General features: G+C 40.4%; 2 protein-coding genes across 4 annotated transcripts; both read left to right on the top strand.

Moving 5' to 3' along the window:
• Window positions 1–941: 941 nt before the first annotated feature.
• On the top strand, window positions 942–5,471 carry LOC102553980 (ankyrin repeat domain-containing protein 13C-like). Its single transcript, XM_039108846.2, has one exon. The coding sequence runs from the start codon at window positions 1,770–1,772 to the stop codon at window positions 3,456–3,458; it is 1,689 nt and encodes a 562-aa protein (XP_038964774.1). The 5' UTR covers window positions 942–1,769; the 3' UTR covers window positions 3,459–5,471.
• A 6,527-nt stretch (window positions 5,472–11,998) lies between these two features.
• On the top strand, window positions 11,999–23,482 carry Clec2h (C-type lectin domain family 2, member H). 3 transcript variants are annotated; one of them, XM_063286985.1, is made up of 7 exons: window positions 11,999–12,116; window positions 13,778–13,872; window positions 14,457–14,555; window positions 17,500–17,628; window positions 20,396–20,580; window positions 21,130–21,236; window positions 22,134–23,482. In XM_063286985.1, the coding sequence occupies exons 1-7, from the start codon at window positions 12,082–12,084 to the stop codon at window positions 22,276–22,278; spliced, it is 795 nt and encodes a 264-aa protein (XP_063143055.1). In that variant the 5' UTR covers window positions 11,999–12,081; the 3' UTR covers window positions 22,279–23,482. The 3 variants fall into 3 exon arrangements, with proteins under 3 accessions (XP_063143055.1, XP_063143054.1, XP_063143053.1); XM_063286984.1 differs by lacking the exon at window positions 11,999–12,116 and having other exon boundaries at window positions 13,573–13,872; XM_063286983.1 differs by lacking the exon at window positions 11,999–12,116 and having other exon boundaries at window positions 13,573–13,872; window positions 14,409–14,555.

Genomic DNA, 23,482 nt, shown 5'->3' with positions numbered 1-23,482 from the left:
TCTCTGTAGGCTTCTACTTGTTTATTAAGGTTTTCCTGTGTTTCTCTAAGGGAGTTCTTCACGTCTTTCTTGAAGTCCTCCAACATCATGATCAAATATGATTTTAAACTAGATCTTGCTTTTCTGGTGTATTTGGATATTCCATGTTTATTTTGGTGGGAGAATTGGGCTCCGATGATGCCATGTAGTCTTGGTTTCTGTTGCTTGGGTTCCTGCGCTTGCCTCTTGCCATCAGGTTATCTCTAGTGTTACTTTGTTCTGCTATTTCTGACAGTGGCTAGACTGTCCTATAAGCCTGTGTGTCAGGAGTGCTGTAGACCTGTTTTCCTGTTTTCTTTCAGTCAGTTATGGGGACAGAGTGTTCTGCTTTCGGGCGTGTAGTTTTTCTTCTCTACAGGTCTTCAGCTGTTCCTGAGGGCCTGTGTCTTGAGTTCACCAGGCAGGTCACTTGCAGTAGAAATGTTGGTCTTACCTGTGGTCCCGAGGTTCAAGTTTGCTCGCGGGGTGCTGCCCACGAGCTCTCTGCGGCGGCAGCAACCAGGAAGATCTGCGCCAACCTTTCCGGGAGCTTCCGTGCACCAGGGTTCCAGATGGCGTTTGGTGTTTTCCTCTGGCGTCCGAGATGTGTGTGCAGAGTGCAGTCTCTTCTGGTTTCCCAGGCGTTTCTGCCTCTCTGAAGGTTTAGCTCTCCCTCCCTCAATATATTGATAGGGGAGGCACAACATACCAAATTATGGGACACAATTAAAGCAGTGCTAAAAGGAAGACTCATAGCACTGGGTGCCTACAACAAGAAACTGGAGAGAGAATACACAATCAGCTTGTCAGCACACCTCAGAGCTCTAGAACAAAAAGAAGCAAATACACCCAAGAGGAGTAGAAGGCAGGAAATAGCTGATATTAACCAAGTAGAACCAAAAAGAACTATACAAAGAATCAACTAAACCAGGACCTGGTGCTTTAATAAAATCAACAAGAGAGATAAACCCTTAGCCAGAATAACCAGAGGGCACAGAGACAGTATCCAAATTAACAAACTCAGATTGAAAACAGAGACATAACAACAGAAACTGAGAAAATTCAAAATACTATCAGATCCTACTACAAAAGCGTATACTCAACAAAACTGGAAAGTCTGGATGAAATGCACAATTTTCTGAACAGATAACAGGTACCAAAGTTAAATTAGGGCCAGATGAAACATCTAATCAGTCCCCATAACCCCGAAAGTAATGAAAGCAGTCATTAAAACTCTCACAACCAAAATAAGCCCAGGACCAGATAGGTTAAGTGCAGAATTCTATCAGGCCATAAAAGAACACATAATACCTATGCTCTTCAAACTATTCCACAAAATAGGAGCAGAAAGAACTCTAGGGGGTGTCTTCCGACGTCGCTCTGAGGAAGGTTCACAAACAGGGTTTCAGCCTTTAAGCTAGAGTTTGTAACTGCTGTTGACCTCCTTTGCAAAGGCCCAGAGCACCAGGTCAGAGCTCTGAGCCTTGGGTCTCCAACCACAGGGCCCCACCCCAGCGTGGAACTCTGTACGAGGGGAGCGCGGGCGCTGGCCGGACACAGACGCGAGTGCAGGAGAGGCCAGCTAATACTCCAAGGCGTTTCCTTCCGAGTTCTTGCGAGAGGAGCCGAGTGAGGAGGCGGCAGCGGCGTGTGGTCGCGGGCTCTTGAGCTGCGGCTTTCCTCGTCTGAGACGAGGGCCGCTGCCTCCGGGAGATGCGCGTGTCGCGGACCCGCGGTCGCCCCGGGAGTTCATGCTGCGTGCGAGGCTCGCAGCCGCCGCTCTAATCGCCCGGCGTCTCCGCCGCGCCCGCTCGGCCCGCGGTGAGCCTCCCGGACCCTGTCCCTCGCGCCGCGGCGGCGATGACCGGGGAGAAGATCCGCTCCCTGCGGAGGGACCACAAGCCCACAAAGAGGACGAGGACGTGCTGGAGCCCTGCGAGGAGGAGGCGACGGCCGCGCTCGGCGGCGCCTTCACTGGGGACAGAAGCGGAGTGGGCGGCAGCGGCAAGGGCGGCAAGGCCTGCCCTAAGATCTTCAGCTACCACCACCGGCTGCAGCTGAAGGCGCCCGCTGCGCCCGGCCCCGGCGTTCCGGCCCCGCCGCAGCACAACGCAGTGACAGCCACCTGCCTGGCTCCGGCCTGCCTGGGCAGTAACCCGGTTGTGGTGGCTGACGGAGGCAGCTGCCCCTCGCTCTACCCGGTGCACGAGTGCGTCTTTAAGGGGGACGTGAGGAGACTGTCCTCGCTTATCCGCACGCACAATATCGGACAGAAAGATAATTACGAATGTGCACATTTACTGTTGGCTCACAATGCTCCAGTAAAGGTGAAAAATGCTCAGGGATGGAGCCCTCTGGCGGAAGCCATCAGCTATGGAGACAGACAGATGATCACAGCTCTTCTAAGGAAACTCAAGCAGCAATCTAGGGAGAGTGTTGGAGAAAAACGACCTCGATTGTTAAAAGCCCTAAAAGAGTTAGGTGACTTTTACCTAGAACTTCACTGGGATTTTCAAAGCTGGGTGCTTTTGCTTTCCCGAATTCTGCCTTCTGATGCCTGTAAAATATACAAGCAAGGTATCAATATCAGGCTTGACACAACTCTCATAGACTTTACTGACATGAAGTGCCAACGAGGGGATCTAAGCTTCATCTTCAATGGGGATGCTGCACCCTCTGAGTCTTTCGTAGTGTTAGACAATGAACAAAAAGTTTATCAGCGAATACACCATGAGGAGTCAGAGATGGAAACAGAAGAGGAAGTTGATATTTTAATGAGCAGCAATATTTATTCTGCAACTTTATCAACCAAATCAATTTCTTTCACACGTGCCCAAACTGGATGGCTTTTTCGGGAAGATAAAACAGAAAGAGTAGGAAACTTTTTGGCAGACTTTTATCTGGTGAATGGACTTGTTCTAGAATCAAGGAAAAGAAGAGAGCACCTTAGCGAGGAGGACATTCTGCGGAATAAGGCCATCATGGAGAGCCTGAGCAAAGGTGGGAGCCTGACGGAGCAGAACTTTGAGCCGGTTAGAAGACAGTCTCTTACCCCTCCTCCTCAGAACACTATTACGTGGGAAGAATACATATCTGCTGAAAATGGAAAGGCACCACACCTGGGCAGAGAACTGGAGTGCAAAGAGAGCAAGAAGACATTTAAAGCCACTGTAGCCATGAGCCAGGAATTTCCTCTGGGAATTGAGTCATTATTGAATGTTCTAGAAGTAATAGCACCCTTCAAGCACTTTAACAAGCTTAGAGAATTTGTTCAAATGAAGCTTCCTCCTGGCTTTCCTGTAAAATTAGATATACCCGTGTTTCCCATGATCACAGCCACTGTGACTTTTCAGGAATTCCGATGTGATGAATTTGATGGGTCCATCTTTGCCATCCCTGAAGACTACAAGGAAGACCCAAGTCGTTTTCCTGACCTTTAACTGATCCCGAAGAGCAAGAGGCTTCAGGTGGCAGGGACTGACCTTCGTTCAGCAGAGAGAACACATCAGTGATGTGATGAAAAACTGACCTCTAATGAAACATCCACAGCTTCCTGATGTGCCATTCATTCCTCTTTTTAAAGTCACTTCCTGTCTGTGCTAGTTTGACACCCAGTGACCCCAAGACCTTCCTATGTAAAGCAGCTGTGAGTGCTGTGATTTGTTTTTAAAGATTTTTACACTTCTTGTTGAAATATATATCATATGAATATATCTATAGCTATATCTAAAACACACCTGGACCATTAACGTCAATTCCGTGTCTATGAAGTCCTTTGAAATGTGTCACCTCTATCAGGTGGCATGTATAAATGTTCCTTTAAACTATGTTTTCATCATCATGTATAGTTCTGTAATTTGAATGTTTAATCAACTAGAAGGAATGCAGTTTTCTGAGGTGAACAGAGCAGTGGTAACTATTGAACAGTTGCATTTACAGCCTGTTGCAATACATTCCGAGGGAACACTCCTGCAGGGAATGCGGTGCCCCCACCCCCACCCCACCCCACCCCAACCCCAGCACTTTGCTAACAGTTGCATTTACAGCTGCAGTGCATCCGGAGGGAGGGCTCCCTGCAGGGGATGCGGTGCCCCCAGCACCTTCATGCAGCTCATCCTGGTGCTCTTTGTTTCACCTGAATCCTTTTTCAGTGGAAACTGTTTGTTACTGATCTTCCTTTCATAGAACCTCAATTTTTTTTCCTAAACTTGAGTTTAAAGGTCCTTGTTCTGTTGATAGGTACAGTAACATGCTTACAGCTAGCCCTTTCCTTAGTATCAGCACTTTAAACAAATTCCAAATTTTAAACTTGCTTCCTAGTAAGTGCACGTAAGTCAGATTATTTTTAATGGAATATGGATGCATTGGTGTCAATTTAAAAAAAAACAAAACAAAACAACGTATTTTGGACAATTATGTATGTAACGCTTTCAAAATAAGGTAAAAACATTTTATATGCTACAATATATTTGTTATAGGCTAAAAGTCCAGAAACACACATGATTGAAAGTTCATTTTTTTCTTTTAAGTCACAGGAAAATAACTATTGATTTGTCTCCAGAGTATTAAAATCATGCATTACTCATTTTTGCACCTAAAATTTGTCATATTTATTACAAGATGGTTTAAAGAACCAAGAATGAAAATAAATTAGAATAATGTTCAAATCATAACAGTATCATGTTGTATTAAAGACTTAGCTAAATGTTTGTGTCCTGATGAGATGTGTCATGGATGCACCTGTCAGGTTGTTATAGAATGTTTAAACTTTGACCAAGACTTTTATTGAAAGATGACTTATTTAAAATTCCAAAGTGTCAGCCGTAAGATATTTATCTCTTTACAGTTGCATCTCAGATAGTGATACCACCTGGCATATGTTGACATTTTATTTTTTATAAAAATGATTGCATTCAAAAAAATCAAAGCCCTAATCACTCCAGTAAGTGATCTGTTCAGTTTTAAGAACTGAGAAGCCCAAAGCTAGCATGATGGAATGGAAGTTATCCCTGCCAGACAGTGGCTGATTCGGTGACTTAGCTACTCAATTAATTCTGTTGTCAGTCATGAGGTCCAAGGTTCTGAAAGGCAATGATCATTGTTGCTTTAGGCTCCTTGGCTCGAACATAAAGGAAAAAATGATAAATTTACAGCTTGGGATTTAGAATTTCTTAACATATGTGAATATTTTGCTGGGTTACACTGGAGATAGGACTACTGAAAATTGTTGCACTGGATTGTACTACTGAAAATTGTTGCACTGGATTGTACTACTGAAAATTGTTGCACTGGATTGTTTTGACTTCAATTTTTCTTTAATGAATAGTAGAATCAGATTGTCCATTCCAAAATGTTTTTTCTCTGATCACAAAGAACAAGTGTATCTCTTATGATGGTGGGAAAAAAGGAGTTAATTAATGCAAATAAACTTTTCACAATATTAAAAAAAAAAAGAACTCTAGACAATTCCTTCTATGAAGCCACAATTATGCCTATACCTAACCCACACAAAGATCCTACAAAGAAAAAGAACTTCAGACCAATTTCCCTCATGACTATTAATGCAAAAATACTCAATAAAATTCTCACAAACTGTGTCCAAGAACACATCAAATGATCATTGAATATGATCAAGTAGGTTTCATCTCAGGGATGTAGGAATGGTTCAATATATGGAAATCCATCAATGTAATCCACTATATAAACAAACTCAAGGAAAAAAAAAACACATGACCATTTCATTAGGTGCTGAGAAAGCATTTGACAAAATTCAACACCCCTTCATAATAAAAGTCTTAGAAAGATCAGGAATTCAAGGCCATACCTAAACATGATAATATAGCAAACCAGTAGCCAACATCAAACTAAATAAAGAGAAACTTGAAACAATCCCACTAAAGTCAAGGTCTAGACAAGGCTGACCACTCACTCCCTATCTATTCAACATACTACTTGAAGTCCTAGCCAGAGAGCAATTAGACAGCAAAATGAGATCAAAGGGAAACAAATTGGAAAGGAAGAGGTCAAAATATCACTCTTTGTAGATCATATGATAGTATACTTAAGTGTCCCAAAAATTCCACCAGAGAACTCCATCAGATGATAAACAACTTGAGCAAATTGGCTGGACATAAAATTAACTCAAACAAATCAATAGCTTTCCTCTACTCAAAGGATAAAGAGGCTCAAAGAAATTAAGGAAATGACACCCTTCACAATAGTCCCAAATAATGTAAAATAACTTTCTGTGACTTTAACAAAGGAAGTGAAAGATCTGTCTGACAAGAACTTCTACTCTCCGAAGAAAGAAATTGAAGATCTCAGAAGATGGAAAGATCTCCTATGCTCATGAATTGGCAGGATTAATATAGTAAAAGAGGCCATCTTGCCAAAAGCATTCTTCAGATTCAATGAAATCCCCATCAAAAGTCCAACTCAATTCGTCATAGGATTAGAAAGAGCAATTTGCAGATTCATTTAGAAAAGCAAACCAGAATAGTGAAAACTATTCTCAACAATAAAAGAACTTCTGGGGTAATCGCCATCCCTGACTTTGAGCTGTATTACAGAGCAACCATGATAAAAACAAACAAACAAACAAACAAACAAACAAAACCCTGCATTGTTTTGTTACAAAGACAGGCCGGTAGATCAATGAAATAAAATTGAAGACCCAGAAATGAACCCACATACCTATGGTCACTTAAGCTTTGGCAAAGGAGCTAAAACTAATGGAAAAAAAGACAACATTTTTAATGAATAGCGCTGACCGAACTGGAGGTCAGCATGTAAAGAAATGCAAATTGACCCATTCTTATCTCCTTTTACAAATTTCAAGTCAAAGTGAATCAAATACCTCCCCATAAAACCAGATACACTGAAACTAATAGGAGAGAAAGTGGGAAAGAGCCTCGAACATATGGACACAGGGGAAATTTTCCTGAAAAACACACCAATGGTTTACCCTCTAAGACCAAGGATTGACAAATGGGACCTCATAAAATTGCAAAGCTTCTGTAAGGCAAAAGACACTATCAATAGGACAAAACAGCAACAGATTAGGAAAAGGTCTTTACCAATCCTATATCTGATAGAGGGTTAATATCCAATGTATACAAAGAACTCAAGAAGTTAGACTATGGAGAATTAAATAATCCTATTTAAAAATTGAGTACAGAGCTGAACAAAGAATTCTCAACTGAGGAATATCAAATAGCTGAGAAGCACCTAAAGAAATGTTGAATATCCTTAGTCATCAGTGAAATGCAAATCAAACAACCCTGAGATTCCACCTCACACCAGTCAGAATGGGTAAGATTGAAAACTCAGATGACAGTAGATACTGGTGGGGACATGGAGAAGTAGGAACACTCCTCTATTATTGGTGTGATTGCAAGCTAGTACAACCACACTGGAAATCAGTCTGGCAGTTCCTAAGAAAATTGAACATAGTACTACCTGAGAACCCACCTCAGAATTCCACTCCTGGGAATACACCCAAAAAATGCTCCAACATATAACAAGGACAGATGCTCCACTATGTTTATAGCACCATTATTTATACAAGGCAGAAACTGGAAAGAACCCAGATGTCCTTTAAGAGAGGAATGGATACAGAAAATGTGGTACATTTACAAAATGGAGTATACTTATCTATTAAAAACACTGACAACATGAAATTCTTAGGCAAATGCATGGAACTAGAAAATATCATCGTGAGTGAGGTAACCCAATCACAGAAGAACACACATGGTATACACTCACTGGTAAGTGGATATTAGCCCCAAAGCTTGGATTACCTAAGAAAAAATTCACAGATCATATGAAGCCCAAGAAGGAAGACCAAAATGTGGATGCCTCATTCCTTCTTAGAAGGGACAACAAAATACTCAAGGGAGAAAATACAGGGATAAAGAGTGGATCAGAGACTGAAGAAAAGGTCATTCAGAGACTTTCTCACCTGGGGATCCATCCCATATGCAGCTACCAAACCCAGTCACTATTGCTGATGCCAAGAAGTGCTTGCTGACAGGAGCCAGATATGGGTGTCTCCTAAGAGGCTCTGCCAGAACCTTAATGATACAGATGAGAATGGTTGCAGCTAACCATTGGACTGAACAAGAGGACCCCAATGGAGGGGATACCCTCTCTCCCACTCCCCCTCTCTCCCTCTCCTCCTCTCCCCTTATCTCCCTCTCTCCCTCTCCCTCTCTCCCTCTGTCTCTCAATCTCTGCTCTGCTTCTGCTTCTACCATGATGAGTTCCAGTCTGCTGGCAAAGTTCAGTATACTACTTTCCCTCTCTCATCTGGATCCTTTCAGATGCCACTGACTGTTCTTTTTCTAATATCTACAATAAAATCTTCCACTTTAACCTTACCTTGGTGTACTCATGTTGCTAGTGTGTCGATCTGGTGCTGAAACACTTTCCAAAAGGGCTTGACCTCTCCTAATTGAGCTAAGATGCTGATTTGACTCTACTAAGGTAGAGGTCATTTGTTTCTGCTGGCTTCAGTCAACTCCACATTTTAGAGCCTACTTCTTCAGTTCATATAGTTACCCACTGTGATTCGGGGCACCTCTCGGTCTCTTTGACTCCTGGTGCTTCTCCACCATCCCGGGCACCTGTCATGTGGAAAGGCTCTGTCTCTCTCATGGCACACAGTAAGTGTTCCCTTGCAGCTGCCTTCTCTGTCTCTGTCAGCTTCTGGGGCAAACTACTACTTCGAAGATCACACCAGTACACCAGGCACCTTCATTTACCCCATTGGGCATCCACCACATAGAAAGGGATGCTTCTCCTCTTTGATTTGGAATGTTTCTCTTTGACAAGTCCCTCAGTGTGCTTGGGATGCCCAGGGTTAAAATTCTTGACACCAGAATGCTTACCTTCTCTCTCCTACCCTTGTTCCTCCCTCCTCCCTTGTCCTCAGCTCACTCCTGTAGCTTACCGTCTCTGTGTCTCAGATCCCGCCTGGAGCCCACTTTGTCTCTAACTGCTCTGACCACTTTTCCCTTCCTGCCCACTCTGTGTCTTCTCTGTATCCCTGGATCCTGGACCTGCTCCTCCATCCTAGGAATCCATCAGTCTGTCCTTCTGTGTGCTTTTCCTCTGTGATTCAGGTTATCTCTCTGCAAAAGCACTCAACCCTCTCTCCTTGTATTGTAACTCCCCCTCTGGCAGAGTCCCAGTTTGTGACCCTTTTCTCTAAGCCTCTCCCTCCTCCTCTTTACTCTGCTTTTCTGTCCTATATACTCTACCACTCAGCTGGATCCTGACACTAACCATGGGCTCTTTCCAGTTGAAATATTCCCCATCTTGCCTTTTCTAATTCCTTTCCCTCCTCAGATACAGAGATTTCATTAAAGCCTTGCTGTCTAACTACAAATGCTTGATCCCTGTACACCTCAGTGGCCAATGATGCCACACTCCATTTCTAAGTTCTGACAGATTGCAACAATGTTGTCACCACACAAGTAAATGATCCTCAAATCTCTTATCGATATGTTTACTCTACTCCCAACCCTCAAAATGTTTTTATTTCTAAATCTTCTCTACACTCTCAGACATCACTTAAGACCATGTTTTAACTCTCTTATCTCAGGATTTATAAGGGTATGGCCTAAAAATATGTAATACCAATAAAAAGACGTCAGTTCAAATATTACAAAATGTTGGTAGTTTGGGAAACAAGCTAAAGAAACTTGTCCCAACTATTACCATTTTGTTTTCAAGGTTCCAGGACCTAGGAGAACTGGTTATTCCCGAGTCTCTGAACAGCTTCTGTTATTCTTCTAATTCTGGAACAAAATGACTGTTTCTAACCACAGCACCCATTGTTCATCCTTTTCCTCCAAAAAAAAAAAAAAAAAAAAAAAAACCATTGTAACTATTCCTAACTACAAAAGAACAAATGGATTTGATTAGTTGGATTGCAAAATCTACACTCTGTATCAGTTGACATAGATCACCCAAATAAGGAAAGTCCTTATTGGTAAATCCTGGTTTGTGGGGAAATGTAACAATTACTTGGCACAGATGTTCCTGCAAGCTTAAATATTCTGTGATATTCCTGCTTGAGCTTGTGGTCACAGTTCAGCTTTTGAGTGTGTTCTGCAGCCCAGATCAATCAGTAGTGGCCTAATTACAATACATTTTGGTAATCTGCACTGATCTGGAATTTGAGTTGTGTTGTATATAAGCAGACCCCATAATATTTGGTGCATTGACTACCGATCCAATCTCTCTACCCAGGTTCCTGATTTGTAATTATCTGCATTTGGGGACTTCACTTGAAGTCCTAAACCTCCAGAGGTATGCCTGTGATTTAAATAGTTTAAGGGATATGAAAAATGGCAAATATTTGAGATTCCTTTCCCCCTCTGTGCTATTGTTACACTAAAACACCAGATGAGATGTATCCCAAGGTGGGGCAGTCTCTGGATGGCCTTTCCTTCAGTCTCTACTCCACTCTTTGTCCCTGCATTTCCTTTTCAGGAGGAATTCTGGATTAATATTTTTGAGATGGGTGAGTGAACACATCCCTCAAATGGGAGCCGTGCCTAACTACTGGATATGGTCTCTACAGGTTCTATCTCCCCTTTGTTGAGTACTTTGGCTAATATCCTCTCCACTGGGTCCTGGGAACAACATATGTTCATAAATTCCTCTTTTTATAAAGGTCTACTCAGCTTTACAGAAACTGACTTAGAGATGTATGTATAACCAATTATGTCTTTGTTAACCGTGCTTAACACTGGGCTTCTTGAAATTTTTAGATAAGGACCAAAATATGTGCAACGAATTATGTATGCTTGGTAAATAAGGTTTATAAATTCTTAAGGTCTACTCAGGCTAGCAGGAACTGACTTGAAGATTATACATAGCTTTTTGGTCTTTGCTAAACTTGTTCAGCTTTAGCTATTTAGATACACTGAGTCACACAAGAAACATCAGTGCTGTGTAATGATACAGCATGAAAGTATCAGAAAAGCAAGGTTGCCAGGCCCTGTGCATTTTGTTTGTGAACTAATATGGTTTAACATTGTATTTATGGCTAGCTTTGATAACAAAGGATCTTCAGTTAATCATCAATTCAAATTTAAGGCTCAAACTTAACAGGGGGAAAATATCAACTTCAAATGTTATGAAAGTGACTAACTTGCTGTAATTGGTAAAGACAAGTAAGATGTGCAAGTTAATTTTCAGTTACTTTATAAATGATCAGATTCTGTCATGTGCTCAGAACTATGCCTGTAGTCATGCTAAGTACAATTACAGTTCATTCATAAAGACATGCTTCCACCTTTGGTTCATTCACAAAGACATGCTTCAGCCTTCTGTGTATGTTTTCACGTTAAGATTGAAGCAAGTAGCTAAAAACTAATAAAGTTTGTTTACAATCAGGCATACTTAATAAATTAGATGATAGCCTTCAAACTCCTCAAAAAGATCTGCTGACTGAGTTCTGAATGTGGTCCTGTTGGGGTGGGAGGTGGTTCCTTTGACTTTGAAAGTCTACCCTTTTGTTGATGTGAAAAGATGACATATTCTCTTCTACAAGTGCTTCTCAGTTGAAATTAGGACATTGTTTTCAGGTCCCAGGAAAGTAAAAATGCTGGTTGGGGAAGGAAGTCAGTAGTAATAGGGAGCTTGTGCTAAAGCTTCTAGTTACCATCAGGTAATCCAGTCTGTATAATACTTTGTTGCAAAGAGATTTTACTCTATAAGGGCCTCAGAGGCAAGCACTCCTGACTCAGAAAATCTCCACCTTTCTCTTTAATCCATGATCTCTACTTGTTTGTGGTCTCTCTACTTGTTTGTCTTTCTATAACCATCTTATGTGCTTATGACCTGACATTTCAAACTTTACAGCTTCTATCAACCATGAGGCTGAGATAAGAGGAGATAACCAGGAATAGCAGGGATCAAAACCTTATCTAAATGGTGTCTATGTACAGAGCTCAGCAGGAGCTGTCCAAAGGTTGTCAGAGGAGACAGACACCACCCAGGCTGTGTGAACTGAAAACTTATAGATTGAAAGTCAGTTGAGAGCTAGAGGAGATGAAGTTGGTGCATTTTTGGAATTGTCATATCGGGTAAGTAGACATTTGATAAAGCCACACTCATAAGAAATAATTGTACTTTTGGTTAAAAGGAGTTAGCTTGAGGCACATTATTTCTAGAGAAGTGCTCTAGTGTTCTTGGGGTGACATGCTTAATTAACAACCCACTGTTTTCATAACATTCTCTTGGCTCTGCCTTTTTATGCATTGCATACTTCAGTTGTGTTTAAATGCATGGTTGTGAGCATCATAGAAATGAAGCTGTTTGCCATGTATTTCCCAGCAGCTCCCTTCTTGTTAGGATTTTGATGACATCCATGCTGTTGCCTACCACGAAAGGGTTCTTGTTCAATGATGTCTAGTATGCACACCACATAAACACAGAATAGTGTGTTTCTAACAGATGATATTAATGAGTATCTAGACTTCTGAATTGGCCGTTAGAAATAATGGTAGCAAAACCATTTTGTACATGCCTTTCTGTGTGTATGTAATTGAATATATTTACTGTAGCTTGGTTTGGGTATGCTTAACATTAATAGCAATGTCAAAGTTTTACCACATAATTACAAACACCTACTCCATTAGGTGTAAGGTATCTCTCTTGAAAAATTCATATACTTGTCTTCTGAGATCAGTATAAAAAATGCTTAGTGGCCTCTGTAGGGATTTATTCCTGCTCTCTTTCCAAATATCAAAACAGATCTATAAAACAGAGCAAAGTGCACATGTCACATCATTACGTTGTGTATTTACCTGGCCTTTGTTCTTCATTATGATTGTCCATTCTGTCAGGGAACTATAATCCTGTACACATCTCTACGACACTGCATATATTGCACCTCCCAACATGCACTGTATGCTCATTCCTGTCTTATCTATTATACTTGGATCTTCAGTGCACTCTAGCACTTCACTAACATGGCTTTTCAAATTACTTACTGTAAACCATAATGCAAGAATATCTCTCAAACATATCTGTTTCTGTACTCTTTCTGTAGTGCCCACTGAGAATGGAGCTGCTGCTCCTGGGACAGGTCCCTGGACAGGTGATGGCTCTGTAGCTGTGTGTTCCCCTGTATTTGCATTTCAGCAGCACCCTTTTTTTTCTAAACAACATCATAATTACTGACGATTAAGAGAACGGCCAAATCTAGAGATTCTGAGTAAAAACGTTCTAAAAGTAAAATATATAGGCTGAGTAGAATGACTTGCATTCTTAAGGCTCACACATATAAGCAGAAGCAAGCTGTTCTCCAAGAATTTGAGTCTATCCAGGTCCACAAAGTGAGACTGAGGCTACCAGAGGTACATGTGAGACCCTGTTTCAAAATAAATAGTTTCCCCAATTAATAACAGCATCTTTCATCAAAGCAATATTTTTCTTAAAGAATCAGTGATAAGTAAGGAGCATTTTCCAATTCTCAGGCATTTGTCTATTTTATTTATTGCGTTTAAAGTTCACATAATTTCATGTCACAATCTTCTACCTTGTGATTCTATTTCCTCAACAAACAAAAAACTATGTGCTGACAGGTGATATGTTCAGGACTGAGAAGGAGTGACTAATGAATCACCCTTCTTAACTGAACTCATAAAGTGTTTATCAGGAAGCACATACAATATATAAGGCTCCCTCTCCCTCTTCACAGTTTCATGTCAAATCTCCTCCTGAATTCCGTTCTTCCTCTCAGTTCAAAAATGAGTGCTGTAAAGATTGAAGAAGCTTCCGTGGACAAGCTGAAGATACACCTCACTGCTACTGCCTGCCTGCAGGAGGAAGATAAAGGTATATATTTTAATGCAATTTGAATCAAGCTAAAGGTATAAAGGGGAGATTCAAGAGAGACCCTCAGAAGAGTTGAGCATTGTCTTTTACATTGTCAAGGTGAGTCTCTGTAAAAGTGGAGATGCTTGGAAGTATCTCTTATATTATATACTCAATCAAGTATTGAATATTTGAGTATTTCTGGGCAAGAGAAATGAATAATGAATTCACTATAAGAATCAAAGAATTTGTTTGGTTTTGGATTCTGTTGTTTGATTTGCTGCTTGGTTTGTTTGTTTTATGGTATGGGTATTGTTTGTCGAATGTTGTTTTGTTTCTTCAGCCTGTTTTTGCTCTCTCTCTCTCTCTCTCTCTCTCTCTCTCTCTCTCTGTGTGTGTGTGTGTGTGTGTGTGTGTGTCTGTGTGCGTATGTCTCTGTGTGTGTATGTGTGTCTGTGTGTGTGTGTGTGTGTGTGTGTGTGTGTGTGTGTGTGTGTTTAGAGGAAATTGCTGTAGAACATCCTCCTTATGTCTTAATGTGAAGGAAACTCTAACAGGAAAGCTTTCAAGGAGCACAGCTAAAGAATTTATCCTTGATCCTGGAGCTTGTGATTTGCAGATCCACTACAACACGAAGAGGGAGACAGAATTGAGGAGGAGCCGGAATCTTCTTTCAGCAAATCATGTGAAATGTGTGGTTTCTGGTAAGTTATGGAAATGAACAATGCTGTGGAATTTCTGTCTCAGTATTATGTATTTCAAAACTCAGTATACACTCTTTTGTATTTTGAAACTGTCTTGTTTGGTTCTTTTATGGTCTTTTTTCTATCCCTTTCCATTAATTGAGTTTTTGTTTGCTTGTTTGTTTTAACAAAAAATATTGAGTTTCCTGCAAAACACTCTCCATACTCACCAAAAAATCAAGATCTAGAAGAAAATAGATGCTTTTCAACTAAAGCAAAGTTTTCTCTAATTGGAACATTTTTATTTTCTGCATAGATATGTACACACACACCATAGTTCTGTGAGAGAAGTTTCCCTGAGTTAAGAATTTGTCAGACTTGTAGACAGACTAAGAGAAGTCATGAACCAAATGGACTTAACAGATATTTATAGAACATTCTATCCTAAAGCAAAAGGATATACATTCTTCTCAGCACCTCATGGTACTTTCTCCAAAATTGACCATATAATTGGTCATAAAACAGGCCTCAATAGATATAGAAAGATAGAAATAATCCCCTGCGTCCTATAAGACCACCACGGCCTAACGCTGGTCTTCAATAACAGTAAGGGAAGAACGCCCACATATACATGGAAGTTGAACGATGCTCTACTCAATGATAACCTGGTCAAGGAAGAAATAAAGAAAGAAATTAAAGACTTCTTAGAATTTAATGAAAATGAAGGTACAACATACCCACACTTATGGGACACAATGAAAGCTGTGCTAAGAGGAAAACTCATAGCTCTGAGTGCCTGCAGAAAGATACAGGAGAGAGCATATGTCAGCAGCTTGACAGCATACCTAAAAGCTCTAGAACAAAAAGAAGCAAATACACCCAGGAGGAGTAGAAGGCAGGAAATAATCAAACTCAGAGCTGAAACCAACCAAGTAGAAACAAAAAGGACCATAGAAAGAATCAACAGAACCAAAAGTTGGTTCTTTGAGAAAATCAACAAGATAGATAAACCCTTAGCCAGACTAACGAGAGGACACAGAGAGTGTGTCCAAATTAACAAAATCAGAAATGAAAAGGGAGACATAACTACAGAATCAGAGGAAATTCAAAAAATCATCATATCTTACTACAGAAGCCTATATTCAACAAAACTTGAAAATCTGCAGGAAATGGACAATTTCCTAGACAGATACCAGGTACCGAAGTTAAATCAGGAACAGATAAACCAGTTAAACAACCCCATAACTCCTAAGGAAATAGAAGCAGTCATTAAAGGTCTCCCAACCAAAAAGAGCCCAGGTCCAGACGGGTTTAGTGCAGAATTCTATCAGACCTTCTAGAAGACCTCATACCAATATTATCCAAAATATTCCACAAAATTGAAACAGATAGAGCACTACCAAATTCCTTCTATGAAGCCACAATTACTCTTTACCTAAACCACACAAAGACCCAACAAAGAAAGAGAACTTCAGACCAATTTCCCTTATGAATATCGACGCAAAAATACTCAATAAAATTCTGGCAAACCGAATTCAAGAGCACATCAAAACAATCATCCATCATGATCAAGTAGGCTTCATCCCAGGCATGCAGGGATGGTTTAATATACGGAAAACCACCAACGTGATCCATTATATAAACAAACTGAAAGAACAAAACCACATGATCATTTCATTAGATGCTGAAGTTGATTATCAGCTGTAGGAGATATTTATGTCCTTCTTAAAGTCCTCTATCATCATCATGAGATATGATTTTTAAACCCTAACCCTGCTTTTCCTGTATGCTGTGGTTAGGACCTGCTGTGGTGGGCAAACTGGCTTCTGATGATGCCAAGTAGCCCTGGTTTCTGTTCCTTAGGTTCTTGCACTTGCCTCTTGCCATCTGGTTACCTGCTGTGTTAGTTGTCCTTGCTGTCTCTGACTGGAGCTTGTCTTTCCTGTGGGCCTGGGACCCTGTGATCTTAGGAGTAAAGCACTGCTGGGAGACTGGCTAGATATCTCCACTTGAGATTTGGGTACAGAGGGCTGTTGGACATCCCTAGCTTCAGGGCACAGATGGAGACAGGAAGGATCCTGTCCCAGGCTGTTCTGCAGTTCCTGTGCCCTGTGTGCTCCTGATGGGTGCCCCTTTGGACAGTTATTGGAAAGAAATTTGGGTATTACCAGTGGGTTAGGAGTGAGAACAATCCTGGGAGACCAGCTCTCTCCAGGAAGGATTTGGGTACAGATGGCTGTGGGACAGCCTTAGCTCTGGGCACAGATGGAGAGTAGAATCCAGTACAAACCTTTAATCAAGTTGAAGCTGATTCTTCAGTTGTTAATGTGTTCAGAGTTGTTACTTTAGATTTTTAACTTGAATTTTGCACATGGTTTTGTAGATTTTAATTAAATGCTCTTTTTAATTTTCTTATTCTGATAATACATTGAATTATATGAAAGTAGTTATTTAGCATGAGAGAGTTTGTGAATTATCTAATTAGTTAGATTCATAGGCAAATAGAACAGGGAATATTACATTTCCTCTCAGTCTCTTCCTCATATTTAGCCAAGATTGGCCTCAAACTCCTGTATCTCGAGTACTAGTAACTACAGTCCGGAGCCCCCACTCCTTGAACACTGATTGCTTTCTCTTCATTTGTAGTATGGTTTTCTCAGTCCTAACCAGATCTATTCTAATGGAACTTTGATGTTATTTCTTCTTCACTCTGTCCTTCACTCTTTCAGTTTCCTTCTCTTTCATTGATCGTTAGTTTAATAACTGGAAGATTCTATGAAAAAATATCTGTCTCCCTTTCTTCTAGTATTCTGTCAGCCAACGAAATCATTTATGGACTGGAAACTTCTGTGAAGGGATTTGCCCTGGTGGAGTAAAAACCAAATCTGTACATGATTCTGGGGTAAAATTTTATTTTTATACAAAACACTTTTAAAATTGATGTTCTCATACACATATTTTGCAGGTAAAGTACTCCAAGGAAAACTTCTCAGAAGCATCTCCCCTGAGTCTCGTGTTAAGCTTCACTGCTGCTATGGAGTAGTGATCGTGGTCCTCACTGTAGCTGTAGTTGCTCTTTCTGTTGCTTTGTCAGGTGAGTGACTCACTCTCCAAATCCTGCGTCCCTCTGTCCACATCCACATTGTCAGTTATACTCACTGAGCACTGTGAGCTAGGCATTGTGGGAAGGGCTCCAGAGAAAACACCTGGAAGTTCCTGTTCTCTGGGGACTTAGGTTCCAGCAGGAAGATGCAGTGAAGGAACAGCACAGGCTGTGGTGTGCACAGGAGGCCAGGCTCAGCCTCCCTGGGAAGCTGACATCCAGCAGGCTCTAGACAGTGATGCAGGGGACATGGTACACCTGGGGGAACTGTCCAAGGCAGAGAGCAAGGAGAGGAAATATCAAAGTAGGAACCTCAAGGAGCATGCTGCATCTAAGGGGAACTGAGGCAGTGAGGAGTCACATAGTTGCGAAGATAAGAAAGCCCCGAGACCCGTGGTTGGAAACTTCAGAATATGTGATTCCTACATGTTTAATTGTAGACTGTTCTGAATAGTGCGGTAAGATCTTGTGTAACTTTGCTGCCATAGCTAGAGTAAATATTCCATGATATTGCTTTATAGCTTCATTTTTGGAAACAGGGTTTCTCTGTGCATCCAGCTGACTTTGAACTCAGAAATCAGCCCTCCTCTGCTTCCCAGGTGCTGGTAAAGTTTGAACCACCAATGCCCAAATCATTTCACATAATTAACCTTAACTTTACCAATGACAATTACACAAGTTTAAAGAAATAAACATTTGCCAGTAAGTCATAGGCAGTGTAACCTAAACTATTATGTAGCCCTAAAAATACTCAGATAAAAAAAGTGGCATCACCCTCATTTCAACTGCATTTGTTCCTTTCACTAATGCCTTGTGGCACTGGGTATGAGATATGGGAAAAACTAAGGCAGAGTCCCACACACTAAAAATATTTGGGGGATCATTTCCAATATTTAATATTTTGCTTCAAAGATCACTTGTTCCTTCAAAGACACTAGAACTTTGAAAGAGCATCACATTCGTTCTGATAAGTTAAAGGAAGGGAGAAGAGAAGGTAAGAAAGAAAAGTGTCTGTTAAGTTTCTAAGATGTCCTCTGAAACATTTGTTTTCAGAGCTTTTAGACACACACACACACATGCACGCATTCACATGTACATGCACACACGAACACACATACACACACACAATTACTTTAATAGACTCACAGACGAACACATCACACAGCTCCATCAACACAGTATCTTTCTAATATCCACACGGTTGAAATACCCATTGTGAAGCCATGAAGCTTAGCTTATGGTTTAGTCTCTCATTGTCAGTCACATTTTTGTGCACTCTCTGCCACAGAAAGAAAGAAAGAAAGAAAGAAAGAAAGAAAGAAAGAAAGAAAGAAAGAAAGAAAGAAAGAAAGAAAGAAAGGAAGGAAGGAAGGAAGGAAGGAAGGAAGGAGGAAAGGAAGAAAGGAAGAAAGGAAGAAAGGAAGAAAGGAAGAAAGGAAGAAAGCAGAAAAGAACAGAAAAAGGAAAAGAAAAAGAAAATTTATTGCAGAGTTAAAACTAGAAGCACATTTCTGTTTTTTAACTTTTCACAACATATGGTTTGTTATTGCATGTGTCCTTTCTTGTCCCCTTATGTCCTTCTTCCTTCATGGTATTCCATGCCTACACACAGAGCTACATCCACTGTCCGCTATAGGCTGGGAATGTATGTGAGGAAGTACAATGGGCTGGTTTTCTTGGAACTTGGGTGATCTTCCTTAATATTATATTTTCTAGCTCCCATCACTTTTGAACAAATTTAATTTACAGCTGAATAACATTCTGATTTGTACCTGTAAGGCATTTACACTATCTGTTAGTTCATGAGCATCTGGACTTTTTTCATACTGTTATAAATATCAGAGCAATAAACACAGATGTGCAAGTATCTCTCTGGTAGGGTTTGAAGTTCTCTTCATATGTGCCCACTAGTGGCCTATGTGGGTCACATAGCATGTCTATTTTTAAGTTTTCTGAGGACCCTCCATATGGGCTATATCAGCTTATACTTTTACCAGTAGTAAATAACCCTGTTTCTGCAATTGGCTGAGCTAAACAGGCTGAGCTCTGCCTTCCTGTGCTTCCCAATTATTAGGGATAAAGGCATCCATATGCCACCACTCACAGCATGGTTGTCATATGTCTTAAGGATAGCCAACCTGAGTAGATATAACAAGAACCAGCATATGATTAAATTTACTTAGTGTGTGTATGTGTGTGATAGAATTATAGAAAGCTTTTTATCAAAATTTTGGTATCAAAATTTATTTGAGCCTGCCATGTTTTGCATGCTGGCATTTCTATATAGTGAAATGTAGACAAGTGAGGAGTTTCTTTTCATTTCTTAGAGAAAGGGAGGATATAAAGGAGGATTTTAGGAAAGAAAGTTATACCATTCTAGGAATCAGGGACAGTGCTATGTAGAAATGAGTTCTTCACAGGTTATGGTGTCTTCGGTCCCAGAACTCAGGAAGCACAGACAGAAGGATTACTGCAAGCTCCAGATAGCTTAGTCCTCATAGTAAAATAAAGGCCAGGCAGTTGGACATAACTAGATTCTGTTTTGAAACAAAAAATACAAAGAAGAAAAGAAAAAACGTTCTCTTAGAGCCCCATTAGAAGGTTGAGGACCCTCATGCTTGGAGAGGTCTCCTAGTGATCAGTAAAGAAAGCTACAGTCCAAGCACACACCTCACAACTGAGGTTTGGATGGCTAGACAAAGGGACCAGACATGGAAATGTCACTTTATTACATTTTATATCACTATCTGCATTCTAGTGAGAAACAAAATTCCAGTCATGGAGAACTGTGAACCTTGCTCTGCCACATGCCCAAGTGGCTGGATTGGATTTGGAAGTAAATGCTTTTATTTTTCTGAAGATGTGGGAAACTGGACATTCAGCCAGTCCTCGTGCATGGCACTAGATTCCCATCTAGCTCTGTTTGACAGCCTGGAGGAGCTGGTAAGGAAGGCGATCAGTAATGGGTTTGTTGGCTTTGTTGAATATGTACTGCCTTGAGATAGAGAGCTTGGGGCTGAAACAAGAGGAAGGATCCCACTCAGGCAGATGGGGTTTAGTCAGAGAACAGTACTTTGTACCATTTCCTGATGTTATTGCTTGAGCCCTAATCTATTGCAGAGATCTGTTCTCATGTAATTCTCATAGTGAGACCTGCCAGGCCAGACATACAATCTCCTGAGATACCTTGTGGTCATGTAAGCTTTGCTCCAAGCATTCACACGTTTTATACTGAATGTGGCATCTATTAAAAATGGCAAGGAAATTGTATATCAAGGACTTTTCCAGTCACAATGGGATGGATGATCATCATTGTATTTTAGATTATGCGTATAAAATGCTTACACTGAGAATTGAGGGTTATTGTGGCTCCAATATAGATAACCCTCAGTTACTAGATGCTGCCATCTTCTGAAGAGGCTCTAGGGTGGAGACTCAAGGGTCATGTGAAACTGAGAGACACATGTATTTGCTTTACCTGTGTTATGACAGATTTTTCTGAAGAGATACAAGGGACCTTCTGACCACTGGATCGGCCTGCATAGAGCGTCAACAAAGCACCCTTGGATATGGGCAGATGACACTGAGTATAGCAACTTGTATGTTTTCAGAACACTTTCTCTTACTCTGTATTCATTTGTTTTGAAATGTGTGAGTTGTATCTGTAAGAGATGAATGACTGTGTTGTGTGAAGCCAACTGTAGTGGGAAGAAAGAAAGTATGAACCATCAAAGTGCAGGTCTGGTTCAGAGCCAGAGTGGGTGCTTAAAGTCAGAGCCAATTCCAGCAAACACCACAAACTTAAATCCTTCGGATATGTTCCCTTTTAATGGTCATCATTTCCAAGGCATTTACTTAATTCAATTTCTCTCAAAACCTTTAAGATGGTGATGATGTCTGAGGGAGATATTGTCTGCTCCATCACCAACTAAAAACTTTTCTTTGCTGGTGTCAAAACTTTAGGTGGGCAATGGGGGCTCTAAAGCACAGGAAGCCAGTGCAGAACTGCATGAGTATGACTTGATGGTCCCCTGTACCTGTTCACAGAAGCAGAGACTCCAGGGATACTGGGAACCTCTCTAAAGTCTTCTCATCAAAAATCATGAGACAGCTCTTCTGTGAGCATAGCTAGACATTTTGAGTGGAGTCATTTCACTGGAATGGTAAAACACAGACACATTCAAAGTCATTATGAAAGACCTTTTGAAAATTTTCTAAGAATTGGGTTTTCTCCACTTGTATAACTTATGTAAAATACTTCAAAATAGAACTGAAAATCACCCTCAGTGATGTCACCTATGGCAGCAGTTTGTTTGAACATGGCAGCAAATGCCAGTCAGTTCCCTTGTACACATTACATGATTCAACATTGAGGAGTAAGGAAGGTGTGGTTCAAGTCAAACCCTGAGGATGTAAATCAATCTCAGTACAACTAGCACTGTGATTTGAACGCACTGTTGGTTTGTGCAGTAATTATCGTTTGTTCTTTGCTTTAGGGTTCTCATCCGAGGAGGAGGACAATGTGGCTTCCTGAGTGACAATGGGATCAGCAGTGGCAGGGACTATACACATAGGAAGTGGATTTGTAACAAGTCCAGCAGCTACACCTCACAGTACCCACTATTTGTAAATCCAAGCTAGGGAATGTACCAAGGGAAAGCATGTGTGAGAAACAGATGCTCTGTGATCTGTTATCTACAGTTGCTGCTCTACTCAGGACCTACCAAAGCCATGAACAAAATCCATCAATAACCACATTGACAACAAAGATGAAAACTAGCTTAGAGGATCATAGGAATACTACATAAATTTTGGATAAATGATTCTAAATTAAATCGGTATTTGGGTATGAGTTAGTACTGATATCTAAAACTAAAGTATAAACAAAACTGTGTTGGTGAGCTCCATTTTATCATCAGGAATGAACATTTTCATTGGTCCTTGCTATAAATTCAGGGGATATGAACCCATGAAAATTATTAGTCACAAGAAATATGATAATTGGCCTGTGGCTTCCAAATATTATAGTAAGTATGGTCATCATTCTTTTTAAAAAATTCAATAACAAATATGGAGGGAAATCTAAACCAGATGGAAGGCAATGCTGTATACTCTGTCATTTAATAGCATTGTCAATTATTTTTATACTTTATTTACGAGTTTTTTAAAATTGAAACAGACTAAGAATATGATACAAGCAAATGTCATTTTATTTTCCAAATTTAAACTTTTTTGAGAATTCCATACGAGTGTATGACATTTGAATTTTATTCTTTACTAGGTTCTTTTCAGATCAGGATAAAATTGGTTACTGAACCTCCTTCAAAGCATTTGATCCCTAATCTTGTAATCATTTACACACACATAAGTTTTAAGAAAAAATATTAACAATATTTGGATAATGTGCTACACTGTACTGATGAGTCCCAAAAAGGACGAAATAACAGGTCAGTTAACACTTTCGTCTTACTTTATCTTTGGATTAAACCTTCTCACACATGCTAGGCAAACACTATCCTACCGATATTACACTATCCCTTTTTATAAATTTTTATTTCATAACAAGATCATTCTGTAAGCCCCAGATGGCTAGGATTACAGCTGTGTATCACCACAGAGGCCTTGCTCTATTAACGTTTTAGTTCATGGAGTTCAGGGACAGGACTATGATACCAATGGTAAAGGCACCAACTACTAAGACTGATAACTTGAGTTCAACATCTGGATTAGCATGTTGGGAGCATAAAATCGTCCACAGTATATTGTTTGTAAACTTCAAACTTGCACTGTACCCATTCACAAACAAACACACACAAATATATTAAAATGAAGTAAAAAATATTAA

The sequence above is a fragment of the Rattus norvegicus genome, chromosome 4 (assembly GCF_036323735.1).
Source record: "Rattus norvegicus strain BN/NHsdMcwi chromosome 4, GRCr8, whole genome shotgun sequence".
NCBI classification, from domain to species: domain Eukaryota; kingdom Metazoa; phylum Chordata; class Mammalia; order Rodentia; family Muridae; genus Rattus; species Rattus norvegicus.
This window is presented reverse-complemented; position numbering and strand designations above follow the sequence as displayed.

Excerpts from the sequence above, each read along its gene's own strand:
- LOC102553980 (XM_039108846.2), top strand. The coding sequence starts at position 1,770 with ATGCTGCGTGCGAGGCTCGCAGCCGCCGCTCTAATCGCCCGGCGTCTC.
- Clec2h (XM_063286983.1), top strand. The coding sequence starts at position 13,740 with ATGTCAAATCTCCTCCTGAATTCCGTTCTTCCTCTCAGTTCAAAAATG. Across the intron at positions 20,581-21,129 it reads TTGACAGCCTGGAGGAGCTG|ATTTTTCTGAAGAGATACAA; the intron begins GTAAGGAAGGCG and ends GTGTTATGACAG. Across the intron at positions 21,237-22,133 it reads GACACTGAGTATAGCAACTT|GGTTCTCATCCGAGGAGGAG; the intron begins GTATGTTTTCAG and ends TCTTTGCTTTAG.